Below are 26,724 nucleotides of genomic sequence, written 5' to 3'. Positions count from 1 at the left end.
GCAGCGTGGAATCCTGCTCCACCGTGGTACTCCAAGGGCTGCAGGGGGACAGCCTGCTTCACCATGATCCTCACCACAGGCTGCAGGGGAACTTCAGGTCCAGCGCCTGTAGCACCTCTCCCCCTCCTTCTTCACTGACGTTGGCACATGCAAGGCTATTTCTCACGCCTCTTTCTCTCCCAGCTGCTGTGTAGCAACAGTTTTTTTTCCTTACTTAAATATGTTCTCACAGAGGCGCAAACAACGTCACTTATTGGCTCGGCTCTGGCCAGCGGTGGGGCCCTTACCTAACATGGGGCAGCTTCTAGATTCTTCTCACAGAAGCCACCCCTATGGCCCCCTGCTAACAAAACCTTGCCATGTAAACCCACTACATGATCCCCCTCCTGACTTTACCGAGAATAGCCAACTCTACCAGTTTGTAGTCACTCTGCCCAAGACAACTCCCGACCACCACATCTCCCACCAGTCCTTCTCCATTCGTGAACAGCAGGTCTAGCAGGGCACTGCCCCCCCCCCCCCCCCCCCCAGGAGGCTCACTAACCACCTGAGTCAGAAAGTAGCTGTTTGTTGTCTAAATCATCATAAATCACCTCCAACACGGCTAATTCCCTCAGGTACTGGTTACCCCTCTCCATGGCGGTCCACTTGCCTGGTTGACATCCAAGATCTTCCTTGAAGGGACGCCTTTCCTTCACACCTGACAGGAGACGCCTCCAGAGGCTGAAGATTTGTGCCCCTTTTCCAATTGCTTTGTCAATGCCTGCGTCCCTAGCAAGGGATCTCAGCTGCCTGGCTTCCCTGCCCTCTCTTTCCAGACTATTGGCTCCGCTATCCCAGCACCGGGGATTTTCATCCTAAATCCAAAACACAGCACCATACCAGCTACTAGGAGGAAAACTACCTCTACCCTAGCTGAAACCATAACAAGGAACTGGTGTTGTTTAGTCTGGAGAAGAGGAGGCTCAGGGGGAGACCTTATTGCTCTCTACAACTACCTGAAAGTAAGTTGGGGGGAGCTGGGGGTCGGCCTCCTCTCGCACGTAACTAGCAATAGGACGAGAGGGAATGACCTCAAATTGCACCAGGGCTGGTTCTTTTTAAATAAATTAGGATAAATTTATTCTCCGAAAGAGTGGTTAGGCATTGGAATGGTGGAGTCACTGTCCCTGGGGTGTTTAATGAAAGGTTGGATGCAGTACTTAGGGACATTTTAGTAGGTAATATTGGTGGTAGGGTGATGGTTGGACTAGATGATCTTGGAGGTCTTTTCCAACGTCAATGATTCTATGATTCTTTGATTTCTGATTCTTTGATTTCCTTTTTTTCCTACCAGTGTCCTGAAAAATTCAAAGTCTGTCCTACGGAAGTCCAAGGTAGCAGTTATACCGATCCCCCTCCTGACTTCACCAAGAATAGCGAACTCTACCATTTCGTTGTCACCCTGCCCAAGACAGCTCCCGACCACCACATCTCCCACCAGTCCTTCTCCATTCGTGAACAGCAGGTCTAGCGGGGCACTGCCCCCCCCCCCCCCCCCAGTAGGCTCACTAACCACCTGAGTCAGGAAGCTATCTTCCACACACTCCAGGAACCTCCTAGACTGCTTCCTCTGGGCTGTATTGTATTTCCAGCATATAACAGGGAAGTTAAAGTCGCCCATGAGAACAAGTGCTGGCAGTTGAGCAACTTCCACCAGCTGCTTATAGAACGCCTCATCTGTCTCTTCATCCTGGGTTGGCGGTCTATAACAGACCCCCACCAGGACGTCTGCCTTGGTGGCCATCCCCCTGACCCTTGCCCATAGGGACTCGACCTTATCATTCCCAGCCCAGAGCGCTACAACATCAAAAAACTCTAATGTAGAGAGCCACACCACCGCCCCTCCTTTGTTGCCCGTCCCTTCTGAAGAGCTTATAGCCATCCATTGCAGCACTCCAGTCGTGGGAGTGGTCCCACCACATTTCAGTGATGGCAACTAGGTCATAGTTTGCGTGCCACACAATGGCTTCCAGATCCTCCTGTTTGTTGCCCATGCTGCGTGCATTGGTGTAGATGCACTTCAGTTGCGCCATTGCCCTCACCCCCAACCCTGGGACTGCTCCTCCAGGCTCATCTCTAGTGAGCCTCATTTCAGCCCCATCCCCCTTCTTACCTAGTTTAAAGCCCTCTCAATGAGCCCTGCCAGCTCCTGGGCTAGGATCCCTTTCCCCCTTTGAGACAGGTGGGACCCATCTGCAGCGTACAGGCCAGGTGCCAAGTAAACCTCCCCATGATCAAAACGAACCCAAATTCCTGTAATGGCACCAGCCTCTCAGCCATCAGCTCGGCTTTCCAGGTCCGCTCATTATCGCTCCCTGCCACTGAGGGGATAGAAGAAAATACCACCTGCACTCCTACTCCTTCCAGTAACCGCCCCAATTCCCTAAAGTCCCTTTTGATAACCTCCAGGCTTCTCTCAGCGATTTCATTGCTGCCAGCCTGAACTATCACTAAGGAATAAAAATAGGAGGGGCGAACCAGGCCAGGAAGTTTTCTGGTAATGTCCCTGACCTGGGCCCCAGGGAGGCAGCAAACTTCCCTATGGGTAGGGTCTGGCCAACATATGGGGCCCTCTGTTCCCCTCAGAAGGGAGTCGCCTGTGGCAATTACACTTCTTTCCTTCTTGGTGGAGGCAGACTGGAGGTGTGGAGTCAACTTCTTTGCCCTAGACAGCCTCCTGGGTGGACCTTCCCCCGCATCCTCACTTACCCGTCCCTTAGGCTCCAGAGCCTTAAACCTATTGTGTAAGGGCACCTGGGGAGGTGAGGTAGGGAGGGAGGGGGCTTGCCTGTGATGCGAAACAGGGACCTGTTTCCATTCCTCCCCATCTCTTAGGTCCCCTCCCTCTGCCTGACAGCAACAGGGCAGGGGGTCCACTACTGTTTGGGGTATATTACCCTGGTGCCTTTCTCACAGGCATGGCAGGGAGTTGCTCCATCAGCCAATCTCCTACTCACACTCCCTGATAGTCCTTAATCTCTCCACCTCCTCTTTGAGCTCTGCCACCAGGCTGATCAGATCCTCCACCTGCTCACACCTCACGCAGGTGATATCTCTGCCACCCTCTGATGGCAGCAACAGGCTCAAGTACTCCCCGCAACTTGAGACCTGAACAGCCGTGTTTTTGGGCAGGCACTTGGTCTGAGTTGCCACATTCTTTGTGGCAAGAGCTTTCTGCCTGGTGGAGCCCATGGCTGGATTTGTTGCCAGGTTAGCAGCTGATAGGTGAGCCAGTCTCCTGATTGGGAAGGGATACTCTGCCCCCCCCCTGCTCACTTGCTCTGTGCAAACTGGCACCCCCCATCCTGGTCGCCTGCACTCCCTATGGGCTGCCTTTTTTACGACGGGGGGGGGGGGGGGGGGGGGGCAGGCTGCTCCTGGGTCTGTTCTAACCTCGTCAGCCGCCCTTACGAAAGCTGACGCATCTTGGTGGTTCCCTCGGGTGGCCTCAATGTAGGTAACCCCCTGCATGCCTCGATCCCCCTGCTCAGCTGCAGAAAGTGTCTGCTCTGGTGATGATGTCGTAGGCTTATTATGTGTATAGGTAGCCCAGTCTATTGTATGCATATTGATCAGGTAAATTTGGTGTTGAAAGCTGCAAGCCATTATTATTTTTTTTTTGGTTGTTGGTGCTTGTTGTGGTTTAACCCGGCCGGCAGCTAAACACCACACAGCCGTTCGCTCACCCTCCCCCCTCCCTCTCTGGGATGGGGGAGAGAAATGGGAAAGTGAAGCCTGTGAGTTGAGATAAAGACAGTTTATTAAGACAGGAAAATAATAATAACAATAATAATAATAATAATGATGATAATAATGATAATAGTACTACTAATAATAATGCGTACGAAACAAGTGATGCACATTGCAATTGCTCACCACCCGCTGACTGATGCCCAGCCTATCCCCGAGCAGCCGGCCCCCCCATCCCGGCTAGCCACCCCTATATATCGTTTAGCATGACGTCAGATGGTATGGAATACCCCTTTGGCCACTTTGGGTCAGCTGTCCTGGGTCTGTCCCCTCCCAGCTCTTGCCGCACCCCCAGCCTGCTCGCTGGCAGGACAGAGCGAGAAGCCGAAAAGTCCTTGGCTTGGTGTAAGCACTGCTCTGCAACAATTAAAACATCAGCATGTTATCAGCGCTCTTCTCATCCTAATCCAAAACATAGCACCCTACCAGCTACTAGGAGGAAACTTAACTCTGTCCTAACTGGAACCAGGACAGATATCCACCCCTTATTCCATACCATTTATGTCATGCTCAGGTTACACTCTTTCCAATACATTCTAATTAATCACCATTTTCATCTATGGTATATAGCAATCATGGTAGTGATGACCTACAGTATTATATAATAATTAACATAATACAATTCAACTCATGGGCTGTTCTCACCCAGTATTAAATCCCCTTGAGGAACACACCGGACCTCCCCATTCTTTTGCATTACCCACCAAGTGCATCCAGGTCCCTGAGCAAAAGCAATCCCACGAATGGGTTTGCCTTTTCCTGAGGCAGGAGTAGCCCAGACTGTTCTACCCAGCATGTTTCTTACGTGCACTACAGGAACTTTATCCCCTTCTACAGTGCGTAACAGGTTTGATTGGGCAGGTCCAGCTCGGTTGGCAGATCCCCTAGTATTGACTAACCAGGTGGCCTTTGCCAAATGCGTATCCCAATGTTTGAATGTCCCAGCACCCATTGCTTTCAGTGTAGTCTTTAACAGTCCCTTGTATCGTTCAACTTTCCCGGAGGCTGGTGCATGATAGGGGATGTGATACACCCACTCAATACCATGTTCTTTGGCCCAAGTGTCTATAAGGTTTTTTTTTTTTTTGCTTTTGCCCAGCGACCTGGGTGCACTTGGTGGGTAACGCAAAAGAATGGGGAAGTCCAATGTATATCTCAAGGGGATTTAATGTTGGATGAGTGGCCTCGATGTAGGAAACCCCCTGCATGCCTCGATCCCCCTGCTCAGCTGCAGAAAGTGTCTGCTCTGGTGATGATGTCGTAGGCTTGTTATGTGTATAGGTAGCCCAGTCTATTGTATGCATATTGATCAGGTAAATTTGGTGTTGAAGGCTACAAGCCATTATTATTTTTTTGGGGGGGGGAGGGTTGTTGGTACTGTTTTTACTTTAGTTGGTGGAAGGGGAATTAGAGGTTGGTATTTGTGAGCTACGATGCGGTCGTTGCTCAGGCCAGAATGAATACATTTCATGCAACAGCATGGAAGCTACACAGCCATGATGTCTGGTAAAAACTGAGAATTTACTGTTCTGTTAAACTTAATTTCTTGAATTACTTCCTGTTTTATTAAAGAGTAGCTTCTCTATAACTACTGTAGTTTATGGCCTTTTTTTGCTGTAGACGAGTAACCAAATCTATCTTACTAGCTTTTCCCTTCTCTGTTGCTTCTCTTCACTTTTGCTGGACTGTATTTAGTATGTTATCTTCATAAAGATAGTTATGGTATGTGCTAGTTTGAGATAGCTGAATTAGAACAGTAAGGTTCTCAAGTTGTCTAGAGAATATTGTGGGGGGAAAAAAAGTATTTTAGGATGTACTTTATTGGCCTTGCAATTGCCTGGAATTTTTGGCAGTTAGAGGTAAATGGCTCTTACTGGTTGGTTCACTCTTAGCTCTTACTCTTGAAGGCTGGGGAGTTAGTCAAACGCATTTCTTGAAAGATATTCTTCTATAATCATTTTTATAAATAATTTGGATGTAGGGCTAGAAGGTGTTTTGAGCAAATTTGCCGACGACACCAAACTTGGAGGAGTTGTGGACTCGGATGAGGGTGGAAAGGCCTTGCAGAGAGATCTGGACAGATTGGAGAGCTGGGCAATCACCAACCACATGAAGTTTAACAAAAGCAAGTGCCGGGTCCTGCACCTGGGACGGGGCAACCCTGGCTAAACGTACAGACTGGGTGACAAGATGCTGGAGAGCAGCCCCGCAGAGAGGGATCTGGGGATTGTGGTTGACAGCAAGTTGAATATGAGCCAGCAGTGTGCCCTGGCAGCCAGGAGGGCCAACCGTATCCTGGGGTGCATCAAGCACGGCATCGCTAGTCGGTCGAGGGAAGTGATTGTCCCGCTCTACTCTGCGCTGGTGCGGCCTCACCTCGAGTAGTGTGTGCAGTTCTGGGCACCACAGTACAAGAAGGATATTAAACTGTTGGAGAGTGTCCAGAGGAGGGCGACGAAGATGGTGAAGGGCCTAGAGGGGAAGACATATGAGGAGCGGCTGAGGTCACTGGGCCTGGTCAGCCTGGAGAAGAGGAGACTGAGGGGAGACCTCATCGCAGTCTACAACTTCCTCACGAGGGGGAGTGGAGAGGCAGGTGACCTATTCTCCGTAATCACCAGTGATAGGACCCGCGGGAACGGTGTCAAGCTGAGGCAGGGGAAGTTTAGGCTGGACATCAGGAATAGGTTCTTCACCGAGAGGGTGGTTGCACACTGGAACAGGCTCCCCAGGGAAGTAGTCACTGCACCAAGCCTGTCTGAATTTAAGAAGCGATTGGACTGTGCACTTAGTCACATGGTGTAAACTTCTGGGTAGACCTGTGCAGTGCCAGGAGTTGGACTCGATGATCCTTATGGGTCCCTTCCAACTCGGGATATTCTATGATTCTATGAAAGCATTCAGGAAGCAGGGAGCCATTTCAAAGAGAGGATACTATAGTTGTAGGGAAACTGATAAATCGTGCTAATTCTAAACTCTAGGGTATAATAATTTCCACAGAGTCAGACTGAAGCTTTAAAATCTAAAGATATGTGACAATCTGTTGTTTGAGCATATGGAATAGACAAATCTTGCTGTGGATACTGTTGTGGTTTTTTTTCTGTTTGTTTGTTTGCTGTGTTTTTGTTTGTTTGTTTTCTTTGCTAACAAACAAAAAAGGTTTGATTGGGCAGGTCCAGCTCGGTTGGCAGATCCCCTAGTATTGACTAACCAGGTAGCCTTTGCCAAATGCGTATCCCAATGTTTGAATGTCCCAGCACCCATTGCTTTCAGTGTAGTCTTTTTTTTTTTTTTCAGTGTAGTCTTTAACAGTCCATTGTATCGTTCAACTTTCCCGGAGGCTGGTGCATGATAGGGGATGTGATACACCCACTCAATACCATGTTCTTTGGCCCAAGTGTCTATAAGGTTTTTTTTCTTTTTGTTTGTTTGTTTGTTGTGGTTTTGTTTGTTTGTTTTGTTTGCTACCTGTTGACTTCTTGCCTTTTTTTTTTTTTTAGGTGTTTCCAAACCAAAGTCTTGTCCTTAAATTTTTCAGTTTCCTTTTTCTAGCTGGGTAACAAGACATGAGCACTATTATAATCATAGAATATCCTGAGTTGGAAGGGGCCCACAAGGATCATCAAGTCCAACTCCTGGCTCCATGCAGGACCACCCAGAAACCAAACCATATGTCTGAGAGTGTTGTCCAAAAGCTTCATGAACTCCGGCAGGCTTGGTGCCATGACCACTTCCCTGGGGAGCCTGTTCCAGTGCCCGACCACTCTCTCAGTGAAGAAACGTTTCCTAATATCCAGCCTGAACTTCCCCTGTCCCAGCTTCATGCCATTCCCTTGGGTCTTATCGCTGGTAACCAAAAAGAAGAGATCAGCACCTGCCCCTCTGCTCCCCCTCGTGTGGAAACTGTGGGATGCGATGAGGTCTCCCCTCAGTCTCCTCTTCTCCAGGCTGAACAAACCAAGTGACTTCAGCCGCTCCTCATATGTCTTCCCCTCTAGACCCTTCACCAGCTTTGTAGCCCTCCTCTGGACACTCTCTAATAGTGTTTTGTTCTTCTTATATTGTGGTGCCCTAAACTGCACACTACTCAAGGTGAGGCTGCACCAGTACAGAGTAGAGCGTGACAATCACTTTCCTCAACTGGCTAGCAGTGCCATGCTTGATGCATTTCAGGACAGGGGAATCCCCTCAAGGGGATTTAATGTTGGATGAGAATTGCCCATTATTTGAATTGTATGATGTTAATTACTATGTAACAGTGCATGTGATCGCTACTGTGATTGCTATATGTCCTATTAATGGTATCACAGTAACATTCACGCAGATAATGATGAATGAAATTTGATAGAATTGGACAATCACAGCAGTGTGATAGAACTGGAACAGGCTTTAGTGTACGACGATCCAGTATCACACACCATCTCTTCAGCCCTGAAAGACTGCTGGGACAGATGGAGCCCAAAGTCAGTCACAGAATAAACAAAATCAGTGGACATTTTATATACGTAAATGAAAATGATGATTAATTGGAATGTATTGGGAAGTGTGTAACCTGGGCATGACATAAATGGTATGGAATATTGTCCTGGTTTCAGCTTGGATAGAGTTAATTTTCCTCCTAGTAGCTGGTAGGGTGCAGTGTTCGGGATTTAGGATGAGAATAATGTTGATAACACGCTGATGTTTTAATTGTTGCAGAGCAGTGCTTACACCAAGCCAAAGCTTTTCAGCTTCTCATACTGCCTACTGCCCTGCCAGTGAGGAGTCTGGGGGTGCACAAGGAGGTGGGAGGGGACAGAACCAGGACAACTGACCCAAACTGGCCAAAGGGATATTCCATACCATATGACATCATACTGAGCAATTAATATGGGGTGGCTAGCTGGGGAGGGTGGGGACTGCTGCTTGGGGATGGGATGGGCATCGGTCAGCGGGTGGTGAGCAATTGCATTGTGCATCACTTCTTTTGTATACATCATTATTATTATTATTATTATTATTATTATTATTATTATTATTATTTCTTTCTTTCCTAATAAACTGGCTTTATCTCAACCCAGAAGCTTTTATTTTTTTTTCCAATTCTCTTCCCCATCCCACTTGGGGGGAGGGTGAGCAAATGACTGTGTGCTGCTTAGCTCTTGGACTGGTGAAACCTCAACACCACCTTAAAACACCCCAGAGACAGTGACACCACCACTTCCCTAGGCAACCTGTTCCAATGCCTAACCACTCTTTTGGAGAAAAAAAAATCTCCTCATATCCAGCCTGACCCTCCCCTGGCGCAACTTGAGGCCATTCCCTCTTGTACTGTTGATAGTTTCCTCAGTGAAGAGGCTGACCCCCACCTCGCTACAACCTCCTTTCAGGTAGTTGTAGAGAGCAATAAGGTCCCCCACTCAGCCTCCTCTTCTCCAGACTAAACAACCCCAGTTCCCTCAGCTGCTCCTCATAGGACTTGTGTTCCAGGCCCTTCACCAGCTTTGTAGCCCTTCTCTGGACACACTCCGGGGCCTCAATGTCTTTCTTGTAGTGAGAGGCCCAAAAGTGAACACAGTACTTGAGGTGTGGCCTCACCAGAGCAGAGTACAGGGGGACGATCACCTCCCTGGTCCTGCTGGCTACACTATTCCTGATACAAGCCAGAATGCCGTTGGCCTTCTTGGCCACCTGGGTACACTGTTGGCTCATGTTCAGGCGAGCGTCGACCAACACCCCCAGATCCTTTTCCTCTGCACAGCTTTCCAGACACTCTGCCCCAAGCCTGTAGCGTTGCATGGGGTTGTTGTGACCAAAGTGCCGGACCCGGCACTTAGCCACGTTGAACCTCGTCTCACTGGCCTCTGCCCATTGATCCAGCCTGTCCAGGTTCCTCTGCAGGGCCTTCCTACCCTCCAGCAGATCGACACTTCCCCCAGCCTGGTATTGTCTGCAGCCTTCCTGAGGGTGCGCTCAATTCCCCCATCCAAATCATCAATAAAGATATTAAAGAGGATGGGCCCTAACACCGACCCCTGGGGAACACCACTCGTAACCGGTCGACAGCTGGATTTCACTCCATTTACCACCACTCTCTGGGCTGGGCCGTCCAGCCAGTTTTTAACCCAGCAAAGAGTGTACTTGTCCAAGCCATAGGCTGCCAGCTTCTCCAGGAGAATACTGTGGGAGACCATGTTAAAGCTTTGATGAAGTCTAGGTAGACTACTTCAACAGTCTCCTTCATCCACCATTAGGAGTTATCTGGTCATAGAAGGATATGATGTTGGTAAGATCTCCTCTGCACAGTCATGAATTTACCAGAATTTATGGCTGTGCATCTTCCATACTATTTCATGAAGTGTATTCGTTCTGGCCTGAACAATGGAATTGAAGGTCTGACCCCAAAATAGCGGGAATTGGCAAACTCACAGTACTCGCTCTGTTTCTTTGCAATGCTACTAGCATGAACGTGATGTCATCTACATTTTTGCATTTTTGGAATGGCTGCTGTGTTTCTGTCACCAGTAATGCTGTTGGGCTTGAAACATTTGCAAAGCACTTGGAAGCAGGCATGAGGCTTGTAAGGAATAGTCCAGCAATTCGTGCCACTAAGGGGTTTGAAGGGTTAACATTGAGGCCTGGGTTTAGGTGAGAAGAGAACAAAGGGATTTCTTCAGAGAAAAACTGCTGACTTTGCACGGACGTGCAGTAACTTCTGACATCCGGCCAAGAGACCACTAGATAAGGAGGAAGAATATGAGCCTCCCTGTCCGAGCGGCCCCCGAGAAACTAACAGAGACTGATAAGCAGGCACACCTGGGAGGACTTTGGATTCGGGAAACCAATTATAATAACCCTGCCTCTTCTAGAAGTAGTAATGAATATGTATTAGCCTAGGAGCATAAAAACCAGCCACCTTACGTAACGGGTGTGCGTCCTGGTGGAGCAGAGACTCCCGGCGCACCCAGCGCTGTTTGCTTGCCTCTATTCATTTAATAAATTGTAAACTTTGATTGTAATCCTATTTGGGACTCAGTCATTTATAACAAGGCATGTTCCTCAGAAATGGGACTTTCAGAGAGTGGTGCCCTGCCATTCCCAAGCTAGGAGCAGCGGGCTTGAAAGTTTTTGCAACCGCATTCCAGGGTGGGCTCGGCCCTCTCTCCGTCCATGTCTCTCGGGCGCAGGAGAACTCACGCTCGGCTCCCCTCAGCAAACCACAGTGCATACCGCCGCCTCCCTCACCTCCAGGGCGGGCGCGACGGTGCTGCCATGGAGATGGTACCTCAGGGGTTGGGGTGGCAATGAGAGGAAACAATCCTAGCACCACTGGCGCCCCAGGAAAACACACAAGAGACTGCTGCACGGTGACAAACCCCAAACCCTCCCCCCTACTCTCCCCCTGTCGTCATTCCCTATTACAGAAGTGCTTCCAGCGGCGTGGAACACTCTAATGTCATCCTCCACGCCCAAGTGACGTCAGTGCCAGAAGCAATGCATGACGTTAGTGTGTAGGGAAGTGTGGTGACGTGTACTATTTAAAGCTCCCCGGGTGGACGATGGAGACAGAGTGATGAGGTACTGTTACGTGTAGCAGCAGGTTGATGGCGTGCAGCCCTCCCCTCCCATCAATGGGCTGTGCACGACGGTTGCGTCTGCCTACTACGAGGGGACGGGCGGGTGGTGGCGGAGGTGTGAGGCAGGGGAAGGGGATGCAAACAGGTAAATTAGCGGCTCGGAGGTGCCGTTGTAGCTGGACACCATCTGACGCTACGCTAGCTCTGTCTCGCCAGTGGGACTGAGCCTGCGGCTCTGCCGCAGAGGAGTACGGGCTCGACGGCGGCCCCTACTGCTGGCAGTGACCGACACACCGCGCGCCTAGGACAATGCCCGCCCGCTCGCCGCAGAAGGCGTGACGGCGAGGAGGCGAGGAGCGAATCCGCCGCTGCAGGAGGGAAGAGCGGCGCTCCGCATCTCAACAGCCGGGGGGGGGGGGGAAGGGGGGCGGCGCCTCTGTGCCCGGGGGGGACGTGCGGCCACTGTATGCCTCTAGCTGCCGCACGCTGGGAGCCAGATGCCAGCCCCGGTGCCGCGGCTTACTCTGTTTCCTCAGGAAAATGCGTCGATGCCCGCCACATTGCCGGTGGGAGTGCTAGGGGAAGCGGCGGCGCGGAGCCCTGCGCTCATTGTCTGCCTCATACCGCTCCTCTGAGGAGCACGGAGCCCTCGGCGGCCGCTCAACCTTCCAGCGAGAAGCGTCGCAGCAGCCGCCAGCCCCTCGCGGAGAAGGCAAGCGTCTCCCCATCTGCCTGCAGGAGGGGATCCGTCTGCCCCCGGAACCGCCGCCACCCACCCGGGGGCTGGAGCCGACGTCTGCGGGTGCCTGGCGGGGCCCGCGGCTATGAGAGCCCAGCCTGTGGGGGGTGTTCCCTAGGGTGCGGGCGGCCCTGCTCGGCCCGGCAGTTGCGAGCGGCCAGCGCAGCCACAGCAGAGCGGCAGGCGAGACGAGGCGCAGCGAGGAGCATCCCGGAGACGCGGCGCCACCGGCCGCCATGGGGTAAGGATCTCGCAGGGGCCGCCGGGCTGGTGCTGGGGTGGGGGGTAGAAGCGGTTGCCCGCGCGAGCTGTTGCTGTTCAAGCGGGCGTTGCTGAATGCGCACGGAGGCGAGTGGTTTTACTGGCGGGATGCACAAGGAGTAGGAATCCTGCTGCGATAGATGCTGTATATCAACCCGATGAAAGCAAGGCAGTGTGCTCCATGAGGGGCGCACCGCGATCTGCAGAGGTTTGCTTCCACCGTAGCCACATCGGATTGCTGGAAGAGCTGCCTGGCTTCCAGATTCCCATCCGTGAGGACCTTCCACTAGTCTTTTGGGGATGATCAGTAATGAAAACGACTATTTTAAGCTCAGTGTGACAAGGTGAAACTTCAGAGCAGTGAAGGCTCGGTTTAACTCCTCTGGAGTCTTAAGAGGATATAAAAACACGTGAATTTTTCAATATAGCGAAGAAGGCTCTAAAGAAATCTGCTTTACAGCAGGTCCCCTAAGTAAATTAGGACATCCATCTGAGATTTTTAGGAAGTTAGAAGGAATAAGATCATTAAAATGAATCTGATTGCATCAATTTAGTAGATGTAAAAGTGGTATAGATACCTGTGAAAGCTGTTCATGCTTGTATTCTTACTAATTTGTATAGTGAAATAAGAAAATGAATCTTACTACTGTGCTTGCATGATAACCACTGAATGGAATGGAAACATCCATGTTCAAAAGCAACAGAAGCCCAGTACGATTTTGCTAACTGCAAGGTAGAGGCAGGCTTCTAATGCTTTAACAAGATGCTAGTTTTCTAAGACTTTATTAATAGTTCAGAGTGTAAAAGTTATAACTCAAGTCCTTTGTATTTTGCTCTCTCAGGAAATTTAAATGTGAAGTTGGTGTAGTAATATGGAAGTGAAAGTGTTTCTTTCCTCAGGCTGTTAAAGACACTTGAAATCTTCCAGCTTATTAACTTCCTTGCTTGTAGGGAGATAACAGCTGTGTCATTGGCTCTGTTCTAGTCACTGGGGCACACTGTACAAGACATGGGAAGGAATGACTTCTTAGGCTAGCTATTATTTTCCCTGTTGTCTTTAGTTCCATCAAAAAGAAAAAAAAAAGAATAAACCCAAACTTGCAGCTGTCTACATATTCAAGAAAGTGATAATGCATAAACCTGCCAAAAGGCTAAATAATGGTATAATGTTTTGGGGATATATTCTTAAAACTGCTAGGCAGATGCAATTATTTAGCTTTTAAAAATTCAAATAAATGAGATGTTTTCCATTATTTAAAAACAATATTGTATTTGTAGATATGTCATTTAGATGTAGCTTATTGCAAACACTGAGAAAGTACAAAATTTATTACTTTTCAGCCTTTCTCTGGAATCAAATTGAGCACTTCTGAAGACAAAAACCTGACTTAAACACAAACAAAGAAACAAACAAAAAAACCCTCCTCCATTTCATAAACTCAGTACTGCTGGTGTTTCAGTGTGGTAGCTTCTTAATGAACAGCACAAATCGATATCTGTAGATGGAGTGAAAATAATTTTTTTATAGTCCTTCAGTATTTAGGTTTATTTGGAGAAAGAATGTGAAGTTGTTGGTGTGATTAATTTTAAATAGTATCTTGGCACATTGAGGTCAAGAAGATAAAACTTTCTGGCAAATATTTTGAAGACTTTAGACAGTACATATTGAGCTATCACAATGAAGAATTCCTTTGCAGACCATCTTTTAACAAGATGGACAAAATCAGAAATGTAGGTATGCGTTACTAATAGACTCCCTGCTATATGTGTGAGTGCATCCAAGCCAGGGCCAGCACCAGCTCTATGGGTCTGTTGTACATCTGTTAATGTTCAGAGCAGAGGTCCTGTTTCAAATCTGTTTTGTAATACCATCTAAATACAGCTGCCCATGGATTTCAGGCTATTTCTAGACCAAGTCTTCTGATACTCTAAGGTATATTGAGCCCTCCAGAAGTAAGCTGCAAAATGATTGATAATTCTTGTACATGGCTACACGAGAATTTGTGTGCTATATTCAGTACTTCTATCGTGCATAAGCTTGTTGTACTTGGCTGGTGTAGAGTTTACCTATTCCATTGGTGAGAACACAGAAAACTTAGAATGGGGAAGAGGAATTGGCTTACCAAGCCAGCGGTGGCTTTCTTAGTCATATGTATTGTAGTGAAGAATTCACTGTTTTGCCAGTGTAGTTCAGCCTGCTCAGCTTGTTGAATACCATCAGGCAAGCAAGATAGTTATACACCGTGTATGCAGTGGATACCAAGCTGTGGGTTACTGGTGTCTGAAGTTGTATTGCTGTTAAATGTATTTTTGAGAAACTTGAAGCTTGAGAATGGTCTATAGGGTCCAGTAGTCTGGGAGCCATTCCTAGTGCTGTACCCTCTGTGTGTCCATCTTATCTCACAAGAGAAAGTAAATGAATCAAGCCCCAGGGACTGTACAGGCCAGGTACTCTAGTGTAGGATGTCCACTCTCATTCCTCTACCTGTCAATCTCTCTCTTCTTCTCTTAGTTCTTCATCTCTGCATAAAAAAGTTCTTAACAATGGTCACTGTAGAGTTATGTATCCATTCATTCGTGCAGGCCTTTCTGTTTGGTGGAAGACACTGAATATAATGTTCTTCAATAGGAAAGCATTGATTTTCATGTAAATCAGAAGAACTCATTATGTTCTGTGCTAGTTCATAATGTCTCTTTTGCATTGCTAGTGCTAAGTCCTGTACCTGGGGAAGAACAACCCTAGGCATCATCAGTACATGCTGGGGGCCACCCTGGCAAAAAAGGACCTCGGGGTCATGGTGGACGCTAAGTTGAACATGAGCCAGCAGTGTGCCCTTGCTGCAAAGAAGGCTAATAGTATCCTGGTCTGCATTAGGCAAAGAATTGCCAACAAGCTAAGGGAGGTGATCCTTCTCCTCAGTGCTGGTGAGGCTGCATCTGGAGTCTCGCGGGACTACAGAACCTCACGGATCGGGACTCCATGCTCACTTCGCACTAAAAGTGCAGTAAAGTTTCACTTACCTAGGTCCATGCACGGACTTCCTGGTCCGGGTTATCAGCAGTAATGCCTGTGCCTGTACTGTGTCTGTACTGTCTCTGGGCTGTGTCTGTGGTATGTCAGTGCTGGCCTCCCTTCTCCACAGTCCTTTGCAGAGCCTGTCTTCAGATTAACAGTCTTGGTCCTTTGCTGGCCATACCGAGACAACCCACCACCCCCGATGGGACCGCTGAAATCAGCGGGGTGCACCTTCCTGTCTGTGGTGGCAAGAACTCTCTGGGAGGTGACAAGATCCCAGACGAGCCCTCAAATTGTGAGAAAAATCTCAAATAATTTTCTTCAGACAGGATCTTCTGTGAAGCTATTTTATTCGCGATTGCAATGGCGGGCATCCTGCCCATTAGGAGCGCATTTTAGTAAACAAATCATAACCTTTTATTCCCTATTACCTGACATCTGATCACCTCCCCTGTTTCCTCATTGGCTGAGTACTACAGGTTCACAAGCTACTCGACGCTCCTCTATACCATATATGTACAATTTTTTTCTTCAACCCTTTAATTTCTCCTTTTTCCCTTCTTTTTTTTCTCCTTTCTTATGTTTTCAGAACTTGTGATCTTTGTTTTACTGTTCCCACACTGCTCATCCTGTTTTTCTCAAGCTTCTACCTTATTTTGGAACAGTGAGGCCTTCTACTGTCCACTTATCTACTTAGCATTTCTCCTTGTTATGACTACACAGCTACCTCTGAATACAGAAAATTAGTTCTCTACTGCAAAAACACAACATAGTTTCTCACATACGCACTCCAGGAACCTCCTAGACTGCTTCCTCTGGGCTGTATTGTATTTCCCTGAACCCATAGATGGAGGCTGGGGGAGCAAAGTCCCACCCACTGTAAGTGAAGAGCAGGTTCGAGACCACCGAAACTAAACAGGTATAAGATTATGGGGCCTGATGACATGCATCCCAGGGTCCTGAAGGAATTGGCTGATGTAGTTGCCAAACCACTCTCCATCATATTTGAAAAGTCCTGGCAGTCACGAGAAGTCCCTGGTGACTGGAAAAAGGGAAACATCACTCCCATTTTTAAAAAGGGTAGAAAGGAGGACCCGGGGAACTACAGACACGGGAGCCTCACCTCTGTGCCTGGAAAAGATCATGTAACAGATCCTCCTGGAAGCAATGTCAAGGCACATGCAAGACAAGGAGGCGATCCGAGACAGCCAGCACGGCTTCACCAAGGGCAAATCGTGCCTGACCAATCTGGTGGCCTTCTGTGATGAAGTGACTGCATCAGCTGACAAAAGAAGATTGACCAATGTCATCTACCTGGAGTTGTGCAAAGCCTTTCACACAGTCCCACCTGACATCGTGGTTTCCAAGTTGGAGAGTGTGGTGGTTTTACCGTGCTAGGCAGCTGAACACCACAACCGCTCTCTCCCTCCCCCTCCTTAGATGAGGAGGGGAAGAAGTAAAGGAAAGAACAACTCACGGGTTGAGATAAGGATGATTTAATTAAAGGAAAAAAATAATTAAGGAAAGATTATTATTAATTAAACAATTTAACTAAACAATTGAACTAAACAATTAACCATTTAACTAAAGGGGAAAAAGGAAAGGGGAAAAGGGAGGGGGAAAGGGAAAACTAAGCGAAACAAGCAAAGGCTATGTGGAAGTGCAGAGGAAAGAAATTACTCTCTACTTCCCACAAATGAGCGATGCTTGACCACGTCCTTGAAGCAGGGCCTCAACGCACGTAGCCGGCGTTCGGGAGGAGGACAGACGTTTTCACAACGAGAGCCCACCCCTCCCCTCTTCCTCCTTTTTCCACCTGTTATTGCTGAGTGTGACATCATATGGTATGGAATATCCCTTTGGTTGGTTTAGGTCAGCTGCCCTGGTGATGTTTCTTTTCTCACATCTTTGCCCACCCCCAGGGGAATTAGGGAGAGTCCTGATGCTGTGCCAGCACTGCTCAGCAGCAGACACAACACTGGTGTGATACCATTGCTGTTGTAGCTACGAGTGCAGAGCACAGCACTGTATGGGCTGCTGCAGGGAAAGTTAACATCCCAGCCCGACCCAGTACAACCTCCACCCCTTATTCCATAACGTTTGTGTCACTCTCAGGTCCCCCATACTTTAGCATATAAGTATTCTCATCACCATTGTCCCTTGTCCTTTAACAGATTGATGGGTAAGTATGTCTTTTCATTCTATAGGTCTTTCTTGGAAAATGTTCATAAGAACTGTTGACAATTTGGTCTTCATCTGCCAAAATGGTCACTCACAGCAGGCGGAGTTGGATGCCTGGACGCCAGCACCAGCTTAGCTCAAGTCCTTGTTGCACTTGCCCAGTTCCTTGCGAAGCTGACCTGTCGTTGATCCTGCAGCGTCTTCCTACAGCATATAACTTAGATTACAGATTAGTTTTCTCTCAAGGTTAAATCTCCTTGAGGCACGCATTTGATATCCCCATCCTTTTGCATTACCCACCAGGTATACCCTGGTCCTTGGGCAAAGACAATCCCATGAGTGGGTTTGCCTTCTTCCGAGGCAGGAGCAACCCACACCGCCTTCCCCATCCACTTCCCTACATGCACTACGGGGACTTTAGCTTCTCCCACAGTATGTAGGGGTTTTGTTTCGGCAGGACCAGCATGGCTGTCAGACCCCCTGTTGTTAACTAGCCAAGTGGCTTCTGGTGGGTTTATGTCCCATTGTTTCCATGTCCCATCACCCAACGCTCGTAACATAGTCTTTAACAGTCCATTGTACCTCTCAGCCTTCCCAGAGGCTTGTGGGTGATAAGGGATGTGATACACCCACTCAATACCATGCCTCTTGGCCCAGGAGGTGACCAAATTGCTTCGAAAATGACTCCCATTGTCAGACTCAATTCTCTCTGGTGTACCATGACGCCACAGTACTTGCCTTTCTAAGCCCAAGATTGTGTTTCGGGCCGTGGCATGGTTTACGGGGTATGTTTCCAGCCACCCAGTAGTTGCTTCTACCATGGTGAGTATGTACCGTTTGCCTTGGCGGGTTTGTGGGAGTGGTCCGATATAGTCAATTTGCCAGGCCTCACCATATTGAAACCCTAGCCACCTCCCCCTGTTCCAGGGAGATTTTACCTTCATGGCTCTCTTGATTGCAGCACATGTCTCACACTCATGGGTGACCTGTGTGATGGCCTCAATGGTCAGGTCCACCCCTCGATCACGAGCCCATCTGTATGTGGCATCCCTCCCCAGATGTCCTGATGTTTCATGGGCCCATCGAGCTACAAACAGCTCACCCTTACGTCCCCAGTCCAGATCCACCTGAGCCACATCAATTTTTGAAGCTCGATCCACTTCTTCGTTGTTCTGATGTTCTTCAGTTGCGCGGCTCTTGGGCATGTGGGCATCTACATGACGTACGTTTACATCCAGGTTTTCTACCCGAGCAGCAATATCTTGCCACAGGGTGGCAGCCCAGATAGGTTTACCTCTGCGCTGCCAGTTGCTCTGTTTCCATTGCTGCAGCCACCCCCACAGAGTGTTTGCCACCATCCATGAATCAGTGTAGAGATACAGTACCGGCCATTTTTCTCTTTTGGCAATTTCTAGGGCCAATTGTATGGCTTTTACTTCTGCATATTGACTTGACTCGCCTTCCCCTTCCATGGCCTCCACGGCTCGTCGTGTGGGACTCCACACGGCAGCTTTCCATTTCCAATGACTCCCTACCACACGGCAGGATCCATCAGTGAACAACACATACTGCTTTCTGTCTTCAGGCAACTCATTGTATGGTGGTGCCTCTTCAGCACGAGTTACCTGTTCTGTCGGCACTCCGAAATATCTGCTTTCCGGCCAGTCCATGATCTCTTCCAGGATTCCTGGGAGATTAGGTTTTCCCATTCGAGCCCGCTGTGTAATTAACGCTATCCACTTACTCCATGTAGCATCAGTTGCATGGTGTGTAGTGGGAATTTTCCCTTTTAACATCCAGTGTAACACAGGTAGCCGTGGTGCCAAGAGGAGCTGTGCTTCTGTACCCACAACTTCTGAAGCAGCTCGAACACCCTCATATGCTGTGAGTATCTCTTTTTCAGTTGGGGTGTAATTGGCTTCTGATCCTCGATAGCCCCGGCTCCAGAAACCCAGAGGTCGACCTCGAGTTTCTTCTGGGGTTTTCTGCCAGAGGCTCCAGGTGAGGCCATGCTCCCTAGCTGCAGTGTAAAGTATGTTTTGCACAGCTGGTCCTGTACGAACAGGCCCAAGGGCCACTGCACGAGCTATTTCTTGTTTGATTTGTTCAAAGGCCTGTTGTTGCTGGGGCCCCACTCGAAATAGTTCCTCTTTTGAGTCACTCGATATACAGGACTCGCAAGCTGACTATAGCCTGGAACATGCATTCTCCAGAATCCCACAAGGCCTAGGAAAGCTTGCGTTTCTTTTTTGCTAGTTGGCGGAGACATAGCTGTTATTTTGTTGATCACATCCATCGGAATATGGCGACATCCATCCTGCCATTTTACCCCCAAGAACTGGATTTCCTGTGCAGGTCCCTTGACCTTACTCTGTTTAATGGCAAAACCAGCTTTCAGGAGAATTTGGATTACTTTCTTCCCTTTCTCAAAAACTTCTTCTTCTGTGTAGCCCCACACGAGGATGTCGTCAATGTACTGCAGGTGTTCAGGAGCTCCCCCTTGTTCCAGTGCAGACGGGATCAGTCCATGGCAAATAGTAGGGCTGTGTTTCCACCCCTGGGGCAGTCGATTCCAGGTATATTGGATGCCCCTCCAAGTGAATGCAAACTGCGGCCTGCATGCTGCTGCCAGAGGGATGGAGAAAAATGCATTAGTGATATCGATTGTGGCATACCACTTGGCTGCCTTTGACTCTAGTTCGTACTGAAGTTCTAGCATGTCCGGCACTGCAGCACTCAGCAGTGGTGTGACTTCGTTCAGGCCGCTATAGTCCACCATTAGCCTCCACTCGCCATTAGACTTTCGCACTGGCCATATAGGACTATTAAAGGGTGAGCGAGTCTTGCTGATCACTCCTTGACTCTCCAGCCGATGAACCAGCTCATGGATGGGAATCAGGGAGTCTCGGTTGGTGCGATATTGCCTTCGGTGCACCGTTGTGGTAGCGATTGGTACCTGCTGTTCTTCAACCTTCAGCAATCCTACAACGGAAGAGTCTTCTGAAAGGCCCGGCAGGGTAGACTCGCCTAATCTTCTCTGTGCTCAAAGCAGCTATGCCAAAAGCCCACCGGTACCCTTTTGGATCCTTGAAGTACCCTCTCTTGAGGTAGTCTATGCCAAGGATGCATGGAGCCTCCGGGCCAGTCACAATGGGGTGCTTTTTCCACTCATTCACAGTTAGACTCACCTCAGCTTCCAATACAGTTAATTGCTGGGATCCCCCTGTCACTCCAGAGATACAGATGGGTTCTGTCCCTTGGTAGCCTGATGGCATTAAGGTACATTGTGCGCCAGTGTCCACTAAAGCTTTGTATTCTTGTGGTTCCAATATGCCAGGCCATCGGATCCACACAGTCCAATAAATCCGGTTATCCCTCTCCTCTACCTGGCTAGAGGCAGGGCCCCTCTAGTCCTGGTTGGAGTGTCTGCCACTTAATTCTTGTAAATGAGAAGCAGAGGTCCCTTCATCGGGGTCAAGAATAACATCAGCTCTTCTACTGCCTCTGGGGAACTGCCCAACAGAAACCGGAGCAGCATTTTTCTTAGGAGCCCCTCTTCTTGCTGCTGTATTTCCTTTCAGTTCACGTACATAAGCAGCTAGGGTTGAAGTAGGTACACCATCCCATTTCCTCATATCTTCCCCGTGGTCACGCAGATAAAACCACAAGGTGCCACGTGGTGTGCGTCTTGGATATTCTCTCTCTCGAGCAGGAAAATACTGATTCTTAGTGGCTGAAATATCACTCCATCTGGATGAGGAGGGATATGCTCGTTCTATGAGGTGGTCAAGTCTTTCGGACAGTTTCTCCACAGCTGAGACACAGGCCTGTAGCGGAGCAGAGAGGTTGTCTTCATATTTTTGAAACATGCGGGATACAGCATACACTGTTGGTGCCATCCCCTCATCCCACTGAATTCCTGCCAGTGTACTGGCATGTGATGATGGTGCATTCCGCATAAATTTACGCCACATGGATGTTGTGCACTGGACTTCATCGGGATCTTGAGGTGTCTGGGCATTGTCCAAATCACTATAAACCATCTCCAGCACAGCTTTGTCAATGCCTGCATCCCTAGGAAGGGATCCCAGCTGCCTGGCTTCCCTGCCCTCTCTTTCCAGACTATTGGCTCCGCTATCCCAGCACCGGGGATTTTCATCCTAAATCCAAAACACAGCACCATACCAGCTACTAGGAGGAAAACTACCTCTACCCTAGCTGAAACCATAACAAGGAACTGGTGTTGTTTAGTCTGGAGAAGAGGAGGCTCAGGGGGAGACCTTATTGCTCTCTACAACTACCTGAAAGTAAGTTGGGGGGAGCTGGGGGTCGGCCTCCTCTCGCACGTAACTAGCAATAGGACGAGAGGGAATGACCTCAAATTGCACCAGGGCTGGTTCTTTTTAAATAAATTAGGATAAATTTATTCTCCGAAAGAGTGGTTAGGCATTGGAATGGTGGAGTCACTGTCCCTGGGGTGTTTAATGAAAGGTTGGATGCAGTACTTAGGGACATTTTAGTAGGTAATATTGGTGGTAGGGTGATGGTTGGACTAGATGATCTTGGAGGTCTTTTCCAACGTCAATGATTCTATGATTCTTTGATTTCTGATTCTTTGATTTCCTTTTTTTCCTACCAGTGTCCTGAAAAATTCAAAGTCTGTCCTACGGAAGTCCAAGGTAGCAGTTATACCGATCCCCCTCCTGACTTCACCAAGAATAGCGAACTCTACCATTTCGTTGTCACCCTGCCCAAGACAGCTCCCGACCACCACATCTCCCACCAGTCCTTCTCCATTCGTGAACAGCAGGTCTAGCGGGGCACTGCCCCCCCCCCCCCCCCCCAGTAGGCTCACTAACCACCTGAGTCAGGAAGCTATCTTCCACACACTCCAGGAACCTCCTAGACTGCTTCCTCTGGGCTGTATTGTATTTCCAGCATATAACAGGGAAGTTAAAGTCGCCCATGAGAACAAGTGCTGGCAGTTGAGCAACTTCCACCAGCTGCTTATAGAACGCCTCATCTGTCTCTTCATCCTGGGTTGGCGGTCTATAACAGACCCCCACCAGGACGTCTGCCTTGGTGGCCATCCCCCTGACCCTTGCCCATAGGGACTCGACCTTATCATTCCCAGCCCAGAGCGCTACAACATCAAAAAACTCTAATGTAGAGAGCCACACCACCGCCCCTCCTTTGTTGCCCGTCCCTTCTGAAGAGCTTATAGCCATCCATTGCAGCACTCCAGTCGTGGGAGTGGTCCCACCACATTTCAGTGATGGCAACTAGGTCATAGTTTGCGTGCCACACAATGGCTTCCAGATCCTCCTGTTTGTTGCCCATGCTGCGTGCATTGGTGTAGATGCACTTCAGTTGCGCCATTGCCCTCACCCCCAACCCTGGGACTGCTCCTCCAGGCTCATCTCTAGTGAGCCTCATTTCAGCCCCATCCCCCTTCTTACCTAGTTTAAAGCCCTCTCAATGAGCCCTGCCAGCTCCTGGGCTAGGATCCCTTTCCCCCTTTGAGACAGGTGGGACCCATCTGCAGCGTACAGGCCAGGTGCCAAGTAAACCTCCCCATGATCAAAACGAACCCAAATTCCTGTAATGGCACCAGCCTCTCAGCCATCAGCTCGGCTTTCCAGGTCCGCTCATTATCGCTCCCTGCCACTGAGGGGATAGAAGAAAATACCACCTGCACTCCTACTCCTTCCAGTAACCGCCCCAATTCCCTAAAGTCCCTTTTGATAACCTCCAGGCTTCTCTCAGCGATTTCATTGCTGCCAGCCTGAACTATCACTAAGGAATAAAAATAGGAGGGGCGAACCAGGCCAGGAAGTTTTCTGGTAATGTCCCTGACCTGGGCCCCAGGGAGGCAGCAAACTTCCCTATGGGTAGGGTCTGGCCAACATATGGGGCCCTCTGTTCCCCTCAGAAGGGAGTCGCCTGTGGCAATTACACTTCTTTCCTTCTTGGTGGAGGCAGACTGGAGGTGTGGAGTCAACTTCTTTGCCCTAGACAGCCTCCTGGGTGGACCTTCCCCCGCATCCTCACTTACCCGTCCCTTAGGCTCCAGAGCCTTAAACCTATTGTGTAAGGGCACCTGGGGAGGTGAGGTAGGGAGGGAGGGGGCTTGCCTGTGATGCGAAACAGGGACCTGTTTCCATTCCTCCCCATCTCTTAGGTCCCCTCCCTCTGCCTGACAGCAACAGGGCAGGGGGTCCACTACTGTTTGGGGTATATTACCCTGGTGCCTTTCTCACAGGCATGGCAGGGAGTTGCTCCATCAGCCAATCTCCTACTCACACTCCCTGATAGTCCTTAATCTCTCCACCTCCTCTTTGAGCTCTGCCACCAGGCTGATCAGATCCTCCACCTGCTCACACCTCACGCAGGTGATATCTCTGCCACCCTCTGATGGCAGCAACAGGCTCAAGTACTCCCCGCAACTTGAGACCTGAACAGCCGTGTTTTTGGGCAGGCACTTGGTCTGAGTTGCCACATTCTTTGTGGCAAGAGCTTTCTGCCTGGTGGAGCCCATGGCTGGATTTGTTGCCAGGTTAGCAGCTGATAGGTGAGCCAGTCTCCTGATTGGGAAGGGATACTCTGCCCCCCCCCTGCTCACTTGCTCTGTGCAAACTGGCACCCCCCATCCTGGTCGCCTGCACTCCCTATGGGCTGCCTTTTTTACGACGGGGGGGGGGGGGGGGGGGGCAGGCTGCTCCTGGGTCTGTTCTAACCTCGTCAGCCGCCCTTACGAAAGCTGACGCATCTTGGTGGTTCCCTCGGGTGGCCTCAATGTAGGTAACCCCCTGCATGCCTCGATCCCCCTGCTCAGCTGCAGAAAGTGTCTGCTCTGGTGATGATGTCGTAGGCTTATTATGTGTATAGGTAGCCCAGTCTATTGTATGCATATTGATCAGGTAAATTTGGTGTTGAAAGCTGCAAGCCATTATTATTTTTTTTTTGGTTGTTGGTGCTTGTTGTGGTTTAACCCGGCCGGCAGCTAAACACCACACAGCCGTTCGCTCACCCTCCCCCCTCCCTCTCTGGGATGGGGGAGAGAAATGGGAAAGTGAAGCCTGTGAGTTGAGATAAAGACAGTTTATTAAGACAGGAAAATAATAATAACAATAATAATAATAATAATGATGATAATAATGATAATAGTACTACTAATAATAATGCGTACGAAACAAGTGATGCACATTGCAATTGCTCACCACCCGCTGACTGATGCCCAGCCTATCCCCGAGCAGCCGGCCCCCCCATCCCGGCTAGCCACCCCTATATATCGTTTAGCATGACGTCAGATGGTATGGAATGCCCCTTTGGCCACTTTGGGTCAGCTGTCCTGGGTCTGTCCCCTCCCAGCTCTTGCCGCACCCCCAGCCTGCTCGCTGGCAGGACAGAGCGAGAAGCCGAAAAGTCCTTGGCTTGGTGTAAGCACTGCTCTGCAACAATTAAAACATCAGCATGTTATCAGCACTCTTCTCATCCTAATCCAAAACATAGCACCCTACCAGCTACTAGGAGGAAACTTAACTCTGTCCTAACTGGAACCAGGACAGATATCCACCCCTTATTCCATACCATTTATGTCATGCTCAGGTTACACTTTCCAATACATTCTAATTAATCACCATTTTCATCTATGGTATATAGCAATCATGGTAGTGATGACCTACAGTATTATATAATAATTAACATAATACAATTCAACTCATGGGCTGTTCTCACCCAGTATTAAATCCCCTTGAGGAACACACCGGACCTCCCCATTCTTTTGCATTACCCACCAAGTGCATCCAGGTCCCTGAGCAAAAGCAATCCCACGAATGGGTTTGCCTTTTCCTGAGGCAGGAGTAGCCCAGACTGTTCTACCCAGCATGTTTCTTACGTGCACTACAGGAACTTTATCCCCTTCTACAGTGCGTAACAGGTTTGATTGGGCAGGTCCAGCTCGGTTGGCAGATCCCCTAGTATTGACTAACCAGGTGGCCTTTGCCAAATGCGTATCCCAATGTTTGAATGTCCCAGCACCCATTGCTTTCAGTGTAGTCTTTAACAGTCCCTTGTATCGTTCAACTTTCCCGGAGGCTGGTGCATGATAGGGGATGTGATACACCCACTCAATACCATGTTCTTTGGCCCAAGTGTCTATAAGGTTTTTTTTCTTTTTGTTTGTTTGTTTGTTGTGGTTTTGTTTGTTTGTTTTGTTTGCTACCTGTTGACTTCTTGCCTTTTTTTTTTTTTTAGGTGTTTCCAAACCAAAGTCTTGTCCTTAAATTTTTCAGTTTCCTTTTTCTAGCTGGGTAACAAGACATGAGCACTATTATAATCATAGAATATCCTGAGTTGGAAGGGGCCCACAAGGATCATCAAGTCCAACTCCTGGCTCCATGCAGGACCACCCAGAAACCAAACCATATGTCTGAGAGTGTTGTCCAAAAGCTTCATGAACTCCGGCAGGCTTGGTGCCATGACCACTTCCCTGGGGAGCCTGTTCCAGTGCCCGACCACTCTCTCAGTGAAGAAACGTTTCCTAATATCCTAATACCCTACCACAACCCCTGTTATCATGCAGGACTCTTAACCGGATGTCAAGACAGTACTTGAGGAGATATGTAGTCTTGAAACCCTACAGACTGCAGTAGATTGAAATACTGTAAAAGGCCATCACTTCTAATCAGGGGCGGCAATAACACCTGAGTGGCATTAAACTGTTTCTGCTTGCTATTTAATAAAAGCAATAAGTAGAATCAGTATCACTTTTATGGGGATTTTCTTGGAAAACATTTATTCTTTATGATTGTCTATTAAGACTGTAATTTGATGTAAAGCTCTTAGATGTAAAGCTCTCTTTGTTGCATTAAAGGTTAAGGTAATTGGGAGTGAAGCCCAATTAGTCGTTATAAGTCTCGTTGCGTTCAGTGTACTGAATTATCACGATTACGGATGCACAAATAACGTAATATACCCTCAGTCTAGTTGCGTTCCATGAACTACCACAGCTAGATTAATGAGCAGTGCAATTTATTAAAACAACAGATACACGGGTTCTTTGGATTGCCAATGATAAATTCACTGTCTGCAAAGCATGTGAAAATACCATAAGTATGAGTAATACAGCCTGGCTACAAACACGTTAAAAGATATGAAGCGACTCTATAGAGATTTCT

The 26,724-nt window shown here is 48.8% G+C and overlaps 1 protein-coding gene across 8 annotated transcripts in view; it reads left to right on the top strand.

Annotated features, from left to right (window-relative positions):
- Positions 1-11,737: 11,737 nt before the first annotated feature.
- LOC310888667 (homer protein homolog 1-like) overlaps positions 11,738-26,724 on the top strand; it is a gene marked incomplete at its 5' end in the record, with an annotated part of 224,822 nt that continues 209,835 nt past the window's right edge. For all 8 annotated transcript variants that reach the window (XR_014576048.1, XR_014576049.1, XM_083815595.1 and 5 more), the window contains one exon: positions 11,738-12,328. Coding sequence is in view for 6 of the 8 variants with exons in the window: in XM_083815595.1 (XP_083671721.1) it covers positions 12,324-12,328 (5 nt within the window). The remainder of the gene's footprint in view (positions 12,329-26,724) is intronic.

This window comes from Anser anser (genome assembly GCF_964211835.1).
Source record: "Anser anser genome assembly, chromosome: W".
In the NCBI taxonomy this organism is placed as follows: Eukaryota; Metazoa; Chordata; class Aves; order Anseriformes; family Anatidae; genus Anser; species Anser anser.
This window is presented reverse-complemented; position numbering and strand designations above follow the sequence as displayed.